This window comes from Myotis lucifugus, unplaced genomic scaffold (assembly GCF_000147115.1).
Source record: "Myotis lucifugus unplaced genomic scaffold, Myoluc2.0 scaffold_52, whole genome shotgun sequence".
Lineage (NCBI taxonomy): Eukaryota > Metazoa > Chordata > Mammalia > Chiroptera > Vespertilionidae > Myotis > Myotis lucifugus.
In genome coordinates this window covers 3733999-3744674 of record NW_005871100.1, presented here as the reverse complement: position 1 = coordinate 3744674, position 10676 = coordinate 3733999, and the positions used below count along the sequence as shown (strand labels likewise).

General features: G+C 55.8%; 2 protein-coding genes across 2 annotated transcripts in view; both read right to left on the bottom strand.

Moving 5' to 3' along the window:
- The window catches only part of HOXA10 (homeobox A10), a 6763-nt gene extending 3447 nt beyond the window's left edge, over positions 1-3316 (bottom strand). Inside the window, exon 1 of the mRNA XM_014455923.2 lies at positions 102-3316. Coding sequence (XP_014311409.1) covers positions 102-362 — 261 coding nt within the window. The 5' untranslated portion in view covers positions 363-3316. The remainder of the gene's footprint in view (positions 1-101) is intronic.
- Positions 3317-7132: 3816 nt separating this feature from the next.
- HOXA11 (homeobox A11) overlaps positions 7133-10676 on the bottom strand; it is a 4159-nt gene continuing 615 nt past the window's right edge. Inside the window, 3 exon segments of the mRNA XM_006088761.3 lie at positions 7133-8958; positions 10328-10385; positions 10387-10652. Coding sequence (XP_006088823.1) covers positions 8726-8958; positions 10328-10385; positions 10387-10652 — 557 coding nt within the window. The 3' untranslated portion in view covers positions 7133-8725.

The following is a 10676-nucleotide window of genomic DNA, read 5'->3' as shown; positions in this document are numbered from 1 at the left end:
GGGCGCCTTCAACCACAGGGTTATAAGGCGCGGGCCGGGTATGCGTCGAGGCCGGACCCAGGGTCCCGGCGCCGGCGGCGCCGCCCGGCGACGCCGCCTCATTTGCGCTTGCCTTCCCAGAAGCCGGGAAGAAGCCCGCAGCTCTGCAGCCCGTAGGGCAGGTCGGCGGCCGGCGGCAGGTAGACCCCGCCGTGGGCGAAGTAGGCGCCGCCCCCCGTGCCGCCGCCGCCGCCGCCAGGCTCCACTCTGCCGGAGCTGATGAGCGAGTCGACCAAAAAAGAGTTCGCGGCGGGGCTCTCCGAGCATGACATTGTTGTGGGATAATTTGGCGAAGGGAGCAGATAGCCCTTTCTGGCTGACATTTCTTGTGCAAAACATGCTGAATACGATTAGCAATCCCCCCGCACCGCGGCGGGCGCCCGCAGCCAATCCTGAGCCAGCGTTGCCGCGCGACCACTCCCAGTTTGATTTCGTAGGCTTGGGGCCGCTCTCCGAGGGCGCCCTCCGAGCCCGCGATTGATATAAATATGTAATCTGTATTGACGGACCGCGAGACGCACACCCAATACCTCAGCCCCAAGGCCGGGAGCTGCGGGGCCGCCCCGAAGTGGCCGGGGTCGGGGGAGGAACCTGGCCCTGAGGCTCGCCCAGCCCCTGCCCTGACTTGAACCCTCTTTGGAACTGTGTTTGCAGGGTCCTGCGGCCCCGCGCTGTGAACCAGCGGGGTGTTTATAGTGCGCACCCTGGCCCGCCTTGGGTGCTCCCCTTCCTTATTCGGAATTTGCCACTAGCTCTCCGTCCACTCTAAACACCGAGGGGTCCTCTCAGGGCCTCAAGCTCTCCCCATTCAGGTCTGGAGCTGTCTCCCCAAAGTGGCAGACCTGGTCCTAGGCCACCAGGACCCTCAGAGTGAGTGCCTGAAGTCCAGAGCGACTGGAAGCTGGCAATTGCCACTTAATTTTTGCATCCCACACAGAATTTCCCCCAAAGTGTAATGCCCTGGCCCCCTGTACTCTCCTCTGCCAGTCTGTGGATCTAGTTGGGCTCTTGGCCTCTGGTGCCCATACCTGGCTTGCTCCTGGGTGGACCTTGGTGGGCTAGCATGAGTGGGGGTTGTGGAAGGAACTGGCAACCTGAAAGATTCCTCCACCCCCACTCTGAGTCCAGGTCCAGGCACCCCCAGCCCCATCACCCTGTCCGGCTCCAAGCCCTTCCAGGGAAGTGAAAGGAACATTGGTCTTCAGGCAGGGTCTCTGGCTTGCCCTGAGGGAGGACCAGGAGGGGAAATTCGGAGGAGGGATGGCCAGCGGACACCTCTGACACAGTATTCTCGAGTTCTCCCTTCAGCCTTGGCATTCGCATGCTCCTGGAGGCTACGTATGACAGAAACCAGTGTCACCACACTCCTGCTCCCGTCCCCTCCCTCCTTCCTCTTCCCCTCCAAACCGGGCCGGAGCAGCCCTCACTCCCGCAGTATACGCATTTTAAGGAGGCCCACGGTGAGGAAATCTGTTCCCTGCGAGGCAGGGCTGGGCTCCTGGCCCAGAGATGGCAGCCTTTGGGGGATAGGCCCTTTGCTGAGCAGACCCCCAGGTCTCCTTCTTCCTTGGCTGCCAGGACCTGCTCTAAGTCAACTGGAAACGGCGGGCCCTTGGCGCTAGCCCCCAAGTGTGGGCCTCATACTGGTCTCAGGAAACTCGACCTTTTCCGGCCGGATCCAGTGGAGCCCGGGAGGTCGCGGCCTTGCCCCTGGCCTGCGGGCTACAGCTCCCCAGGATGCCCCAGGCCTGCCTGCCCCACCAGCTCCAGCCCCTGCGGAGGCCTTGACTGGGGCTGCTGCACGCTGAGATCCCAGGCAGCCAACCGCGCAGGGCTCTGCGCCGCGGGGAGAGACCCTTGCATCCCGGGTGATTTGTCAGGCATGTAGCCTTGTTCTTCCAAGTATAAACCAAGTCCAAGGAGGAAGTGAAGCCGGAGAGGACCCAGGGAGAGCTCTCGGGAGAGCGGGCGACAGAGCCCGAGAGCTGGCTTCTGAGATGCAAGCAGTTGCGGTCTCTGTGGGCAGCAGCTACTGGGAGCGCAGAGCCCCAGAGCCACGCCAACGCTTGCGCTGCGCTCCAACCACTTCCACCTCTGCTACCCGAGGTTACTGACTCTGCGGGCTGGGCATCTGGGACGGAGAAAAGGGAAAGGGGGGAAGAAAGATCGAGAGGGACAGAAGGCGAGGAGAACGGAGGGAGAGGAAAGCGAGAAGGTGATAGAGCAAGCCAGTTCTTCCCAATCTGACAGGGTCTTGAGGCTGCGGCATCCATGCAGCAGAACCAAGTGCGGGAGATTAGGAACTACCCTTCACTCTCCACGTCGCTCTCAGGAACAAGACCAAGGCAAATTCTAACCTGGCGAAGCCCCTGAGGCCCACGAACTTGAGCACAGAAAGGTGTCAGAGCGCCGCAGCCTCGGGCCCTTCTCCGATGGGCCTGGTGCTTGCCCGGCTTGGCTTGCCAGGAGGGTGGAGCTGACAGGACTGCTGTGCTCAACAGTGCTGCGGAGAAATGCCGCAAAGCCGAGGCTACCTGAGCTTGGGCTTTGCCCCTCAGCGCTGTTCATGCCTCTCCGGAAAGCTCTGCCAAGTGGAAAGTAGGTCACAAGAACAAGAGGGGGTTTCTTGAGGAAAACACGAGCCCCATCACGCCAGTGGGCCAGGACTTTGTGCCTTTTCGGACTAGAGGCAGAAAGCGATTACCCAGACCACAGGTTGGGAAGGGCCAATGGCCATAGAATAGATTGCTTGAGAGGGACGGCTAAGAAAATAAAGTGAAAGACTATGATCTAAACCCGTCTTTCTTCACCTTTTTGGAAGTTAAGACCCCTTTGCAAAACTAAGGCCAAGTCCCGCCTCTTGACCTGTGGAAAATGGTAGTCTGTGCATTCCCACAATTTGACCCATCCTTTTCCAGGAGTTCGGAGACCCCTCAAAGCCAAGACCCTCCAGGATGTTCCAGGACTGTCCCGGAATTCAGCGCCCCTGATGATCGGACTGGTCACACAAGCCCGGTGCCCTGTGTAAGCAGCTCTGGCCGGGTCTGATCAGGGCCCGGTAGGGTGGCCAAATGGGCTTCTAGGCTGGATGGGATCCAAGAGCATGCACATGCTGATCCAAGCTACAGAAGTCAGCTTGATGATGCATCTGCTGCAAGAAGGGTCCTGGCTCCTAGACCATGGCATTGGCACTTGGGCCTTCCCAGATCTTTGGGGAGAACTGGATGTTTTTCTCCTGCATCGTTCTTCCACCCCACCCCTTGTAATAAACCAATTGGGATGTTTCCTTTGTGTTGTTTCTTGCTTTATTTTTTTTAAGTGTGTAAACCTGTGTGAGAGCCCCTCTCTGACCCAGGACCACCGCCCAACCCCAAGCTGGGCCTGCAGCGCCGAAAGCCAAAGGAGTGGCTGCGGGTAAGCTTGGGACGCACACTGGCCTGCTGGTTGGAACAAGAAGGTATCAACGTAGCAGAAGCTCAAGTTAAGCCCTCTCAGTCGGTCTGGAGCTCTCAGCATCCCTGACCGCCCCCAAGGCTCCACACTCCCCAGACTGTAACGCCGAGGTGTTAGCTTGCTCAATAGACTATTCCATTTATCGAGCGAGCGCCTCGGCTTCCCTCAGGTGCCCCCCTCCCCCTTCCAGAGATTAAGAAAAGCGATTCAATTGCCGCAAGGCTGGCTGCAGGACACACTCTCTCTGCTTGCCCGTTTGTCTCTCTTCCTTTCCCCCTCCTTCCCAGCTGCTGAATTTCTCCCTCGCCTTCTGGACGCCTTTGACCTAAAACTCGGTGACTGCTTGCTTCAACCAGGCCTGCCAGAGCCCACGTTTTATTTAGGAGTAAACATCGCCTATTTCTACCTGCGTAGTAATACCCCTCCCCCATGGCTGTGGAGCCAAAGTAAAGGCCAGCCAGGCGAGTGGAATAAACCCTTTGGCGATGCAGTTCACCGGACAGCGGATTCCTCCTCCTGAGAAAGCCCTTGCAAACCACCACAAAAATCAAACTGTTATTACAAAAAGTTCCTTAAAACGTACTAGTTCCTGAGGTTGAGATAGGCAGTAAACAGTTTCTATCTGAATGTTTTTGAGACTCAGACCGGCCATAGAGTTGGGCTTTGGCCCACAGAGGAAAAATCAACGCTACGTTCACATATCCGCTTTAACAAAAATTCTGGACTGCTCTGATTCCTGCATTTACTGCAGAATTAGAAAAAAATTTTATAAGCAGTGACATTCTTTTCCACATCATCTTTAGGAATAGTAATATTTCCAGGGATATTTGATGTATTTGCTTTGAATCAATCAGGTGCAAAGCAACCCACTTTTTTTTTTTTTTCTAAATCCAACCACTGAACTGGTCCTGTTCTCCTGATAGGGGGAGTGTTGGGGCCTCTTCACGCACATCCTAAGCTGCAATATTCTTAGTTTTGTCCCTAATAAACTGCCTCTGTCTTTGAAACTCCTGGCAGCTCTGGGATTTTAGGGATGGCTCAGGCTGCAGAGAGTACCGTGTGGGCGCCCACTCCTTGGCTGCCTTATTCTGGCAGACTTTGGGGGCCTGTGCTCAACAAAGACGAGTGACTTTGAAGGTGAAAATTTACACATATGTACACACACACACACACACACACACACACTGGCAGCACTTACTTTCTTTAAGATTCCCCCGCTCACCCATGCACTGCATGCTTGTGAAAAAAATAACCAGCTCAAGAAACCATGTGAAAACATATTGGAATAAAGATGTTAATACAGGGAAAGAGGGAATTTGAATCTGCCCTCCAAAATGTAAGTGAAATGATTATTTTGAAATTGTTTTATGACAACCCTGATGGAGGGATGGTTGACCCTAGCTTGTCCTCAGTGCCAGCTTTTTAAAATATACAGGCATTTGCCAGTACAATGGTCGCATCCTTGCAAAATATTCAAAAGATCTCAATTTTACATCTAAGAAATTGCTGCAAAATCCCAGCCAGGTTTATAGCGGTACCGTCCAAATAAGTGGCATAGACTTATCTGGAAGCCTTGAAAATCAAATGCCACTTTTCTGAATTGGCCTTTTGGGGAACAAAGGTTCCCCCCTGGCTGCTAGGCAGACCTAGAGACCGCACCTAGGTGGAAACCAGCGACCACCGCCGTCTGCCCCAGGGAATAAGACCGCCCCAGCGACCACGGTTGCTGACCACCTCATTGTTTGAGTAGAAACTTTCTGTTTTCCCCAGTCCCGCCATCTCTTTCTCCCCAACACAAACCCCTGTTCCAGCACCGCCCAGACTCTTTCTCTTAGATGCCCCCCATCCCTGGCTCATCCATTCTGAATACTTTTACAAAATGGAAGGATTGCCTTGGGTTTTTAGCGGCGCAAGGAGCTGAAATCGTCAACTTTCCCACTTAGGCCTCCCCTCTCCAACCTTAGGGAGCTAGGCGGAGGTAGGTGGGCTGACCACCTATAGCGTCACCCCGGAGCGCACAAACCCAGCCACTCTCCCCTGCCCTGCTCAAGCATCGGCCACCTCCCTACTCCCGCCCCAGCCCGTTTGAAATCGCTAAACTTGTGGCCTCTTACCTGGACACATTTCCGAAGAAATCCCTGCCAAGGGACAGCTGGCTTCTCCGCGCCAAGAACGCCCGCGAGGCCTAGAGAAGGCGCGTTGCTTTAAATGACAGCACCAACCACATCTTGCAGGAGAGCACCCCTTTTTTGAGATGAAAGGGAGCGGGACAAGTGAAATAATGTAACGTGCAGCTCTTAGTATCAGGAGCGAACAAAGGCCAAGAATCGCGCTGGGGTTCCCGGCTCCCCGGCGGCTTTGACATTGATCGGAAGTGCGCCATCTCGTGGCGGCTGAGCGCCTACGCCGGGCCCGAACTCCGACCCGAGCCGGGAGAGGGAAGCAGGCTCCAGGCAGAGACAGCGAGAGAGAATGTGCCCAGCCCGCTGCTAAAGAGATCTCACTTTTACATCTAAGAAATTGCTGCAAAACCCCAGCCGGGTTTATAGCGGCGCATTCCAAATATGCAAATTGGCCGGCCCCGGACGGGTTTACGACCACATTGTCACAGCCATCGGAGGATGGGCTTTTATAGGGCTCAGAAATCAAACCCTCGCCCGCTCGCCGCCCGCCCGCGAACAGTCCTTCTGGCTAGACTCTCTCTAGCAACTTGGGAGACTCTGGTTAATCTTTAACCATCCCAAAGGAAGTCTTTCCTTAAACCTTGGGCTTCCCTGCCCACCCCCTCCCTGCCCCTCTGGAGAGGCCTTGTTCACCTCTGTGTCTGTCTATCAACCTAGACATTCATCTCCGGGGTCTGTCCCACTCCCCTTTGAGCTCGAGGTTCCCAGTCGCGCCAGTTCGACAAACACACAAACAGATAAACAAAGCGGGGCCTGGGGCCCCTCTCCAAATTGGGTCCTGTCTGCTGCTCTGGCCCTGCCTGGGTGGCTAGGGAGAGGGTGGGGTGGGGGTGGGGTGGCAACAAAAGGCTCTGGCCTCTCCGCCCTGCCCCTCAAGGTTATGGTGATGGTGATGTCCAATTTTAAGGCAGAAGTTCAAAGGCAGGAAACAAAGAAGAAGCGAAGAAGCGGCATCTTTCTTTCCCCAAAGGGAAAAGGCAATGTCAGCTGGGAGCTGGCGAGAAAGCACCCTTAGAGACTCTGAGAGTCTGCTCTGTCTTTGTACCCAGACCCTTCTCCCTCTTGCTGAAGGGTTCCCCAGGGCACCCTACAGTGGTTCCACTTCAGTCCTGCTGGTCCCGAGGTGAGGGAGCCCAGCCTGGGGTCAGATCCACTGACCACGTAAGGCCCAAGGTTTTCTCTCAGGGCTGGGGCAGTCAGAGGATGAACCCCCATATTCCAAGTCCTGACATACCCTATTCCTGGGACCCCATTTCCTCAAAGGACCTGGCCAGTCCCTTGGCTTCCTAAGCCTGGCTTCTAGTGGAATTAAATCCTAAGTCACTTCCCCACCCCCTCAGGGGCCTGGTAACTTGCCCCTTCCTTGGTGTGTGTGTGTGTGTGTGGGGGGGGTGATGGGTAGACATTTGGCAGTAAAAGGTGAGCAAGGAGAGAAATGTCACACCAGGACCCAATGCTCAAGTTTCCACAGTCTTTATTTCCCTTGTGCCCTGTCGCTTGTATACATGCTGCGACATCCGCGATGGGCGAGAACAGAGGACAGGCCAACACTTACAAGCAGAGCCACCAGACGCTTCTTAGCACAGGGAGGCAGGTTCAATGGGCGGGGGCCCGGCTTTCTCAGCTGAGGTCCCCGACACTGTGGGGCAGAACTACCTCAGGGAAAACCCCCAATGCTTTCAAAATATTGCAAGAAATTAAAAAGACCCTTCCCAACCCCCTTCCTGCCCCCTCTTACACCCCAGAGGAAATCAACTAATGGCAAAAAAAAAAGTATTCAAACAAAATAGGTTATGGTTTCTTTATTTACAAGTCTTTTGAACACCATCCCTGTATGAAGCGTACATTCAAATATTCTTAGCAGTGAGTGAGTTTAACCGTGGAACACTGTAAACAGATAGAGCCTTTAAATATTTTCATCATCTTTTTCTCTCTCTACATTGCATCTTTTAAAATTTGCTTTGGTTCCTGCAGGGAAATATATATATAATATAATATTTATCTTTTAAAATAATTCCAAATCACTCTTGAGCTCTTGGAAGGTCGCTGGAAGCTTCCAAGCTCAGTTCCGGGGCCTTGAAGGGTAGAGTGTGGCGCTGGAACCGGGTGTTTTAGGGGACTTGCGCCCCTCATAGCTGAGGACTGCTGGCCGGGCCGGCTCCTCTGCTGAGCAAATCCAAGCTTCCATTAAGTGTGGCAGAAGCTTTGCCAAGCTGCTGCACTCCACAGGCATTTCCTGCAGAGATGTAGGGGCCAGCGCCTGGGCACAGCCTCTCTGCTTTTTGATGTCTTCCACCTTGGGGAATAGAATACTCTGCAAGCAGGCTTTAGGTCTGCCTGAGCGGAGGCCAGGGCGAAGACCCTCTTAGCTAGGAAAAACTAGGTGGGCTGCAGGAGGCAACTGCTAAGAAGCTCAGGATTGAGACAGTGCGGTGAGTGGCTAGGAGGAGTGGAGGGCCACTAATGCCACCTGGAATCGTAGGGTTTTTTGTTTTCCCTCAAGGATCAGCAGCCCTCTCCCACCTCACAGCCACCTTAGTCCAGTCACCTTTCAGGCCGGCTCTGGAGAGCAGCCCCATTTTGGACATCTAGGCGCCCTCCCCTTTTCTCCTGCTCCTGTCCCCAAGCTGAACTGGTTTTGGAGATGGACTAGCTTCTTGATGCCTGGGGGGTGGACAGGCTCCAAGTGGAGGGTCCTGGGTGGGGGTCGATCTCCAAGGGGCCTGGCAGGGGGCCCAGTCCCTGGTGGAGACCACACCCAGCCTGAAGCTCCGCAGTCTCCAAGAATGAACCACCAGGGGTCCCAAACCATTCATCCTAGTTGCTGCACAATTCTCTGAATCCAATCATTGTTAGGAATCTTAACCACAGATGCCCAAGAGAGCCCCGGGCCGCCTCCTTGGAGGCTATCTCCCTGTAGTGGCCCCTCTCTTGCACACCTCCTCTCTTCCAAAGTCACTGTGTGGTGTGCCTTGACCTGGTCAAGGGCAAAATCTGCATATAATCTCACGCGTATGAAGCCCCCCACCCGATTCCAGCTGGCTGGAACCTTAGAGGAGTGGGTTGGCCGAGTAATACTGTAACCGGTCTCTGTTAATTTTTTTTTCCTTCATTCTTCTATTCTGAAACCAGATTTTGACTTGACGGTCGGTGAGGTTGAGCATGCGAGAGAGCTGCAGGCGCTTCTCTTTGTTGATGTACACGCTGAAGAAGAACTCCCGCTCCAGCTCCCGGATCTGGTACTTGGTGTAGGGGCAGCGCTTTTTTCGGGTGCGCTGGCCACCTGTGGAGGGAGGAGGAAGAGGCAGGGAGTGAGTCAGGTGTGGGGGCTGCAACCCATCCCAGAGCCCCCAGAGGAGGAAAGGGGCTGGCCCCAGGGACTGGAAGCCCTGCCCAAGCCCCTTCAGGGTCTCCCCAGACCCCTACCTTCAGGCTTCTCCTGTGGTCTGGGGACTGGATGCAGGCGGAGGCTCAGCCCCAGATAAAAGCCAGCTCCCTAGATAGGCCCCCAGGGAGGCTGCTGAGGCTGCCTCCAGAGCAGAACGAGGGCTCCTCACAGCAACAGGCAAGTTTGAGCCGGGAGGCCGCTTTCAAAGCAGCTGAGTGGGGGCTGTGGGCCGCCTCCAGCCTGGCCAGACTAAACAAACAGCCACCCAAGGACATTTCACCTTCCAGCACCTGGTGGCCGGTTGGGAGGAGGCTGTAAAGGCAGCCCGGGCCCTAGGCTTCCCGCTCATTAACATCTGGGGCGGCTGCCGGTTCTTTGTCAGCCCGAGTCCCGGCTCTCAGCTCCTGGCTCCTGGGCCAGCCTCCTGGCCTCCAGGTCAGGAGAAGGCGGTGGGAGCCCCTACCCTGGGCCTTCTCAGCCCAAGGCCACACAGCCATCTGGTCCCCCCAGGGCAGGGCTGCTTGCTTAGATGGGGTGGAGGGAAGAGGGGTTCCCCAAGCGTCGGGAGGGCAGGCTCCACCGGCTCCCCCTTGGGGGAAACCTTCATGGGACCTAAAGAAAAACCCGCTTTTGACAGACCAAACAGCGATTGTGAGTAACAAGCGGCTGGACAGGAGGCGGCACGTAATTGCCACCGCGCAGGAGGAAAATGGCTTCCTTTGGACAAAAAGGCCAACTTTGGGTTAATTTGTTTCTGTTAATATATTGCTCGAGCTAAGCGGGCTATTTTATCAGTGCAACACGCTTCCCGCGCCATCGTTAAACAGCGACGCCTTTGAATCCCGGCCCGGACTGGCGAGCCGGCGCAACACATGGTTTTTATAAAAATCTCCGGATTACCTCGCTATCAAAGGCTCCCGGAGCCCTCGCAGGGGGAATTTACAGGCGCCCACCTCCGGCTCCGCAGCCCCTGCTGGCCCCGCGCGGGGTCGAGCTGCCGGGCTTGGGCGCGGAGCAGGGGAAAAAGGGAAAAAAGGGAGGGTGTTTTCTCGCAGGCATGCCTGGGCCGGTGGGTATTTCACGGCCAATTTCAGCACTCGCCACGTGATCCCGCCTTTTATAACGAAGTTTTGTTGGGGGAAACCTAAAGGCCCTTCATAAACCTTATATGCTTATAAAACAGCATATAAAAATTTAACAGCGGCGCTGCGCTAGGTTTCCAGCTCCCCTCTCCTAAGGCGCAGGGCCCTGCCTTTATACGTACTGGAGCCGCCGGCCCTGTCCTCAGTGTGGCCGGAAGACGACTCGGGGCTGCTGTATAACATTCTCGGGGCGTCAAAGCCGCTGCTTCTCCTCCGCCACACCGCCGCACATGGCGGCAGCGGGGGTCGGGACCGAACTTGAGGTAGCCGAGATGCCCTTGGCCCCCGCGGCACCCGCAGCCGCATGCGCGGAATACGCTGCGACGACCGGGGCCCCTCTGTCGACGGCTCTTGCTCCCCGTGAACTCGTCGGAAGCGAGGGTGCCACGTGGTGCCGAAAAGCAGGCTCGAAAAACTGGCCGAAAGACGGCGAAAGGACGACGTACCCTGCCACCGGGCTCTGAGAAAATG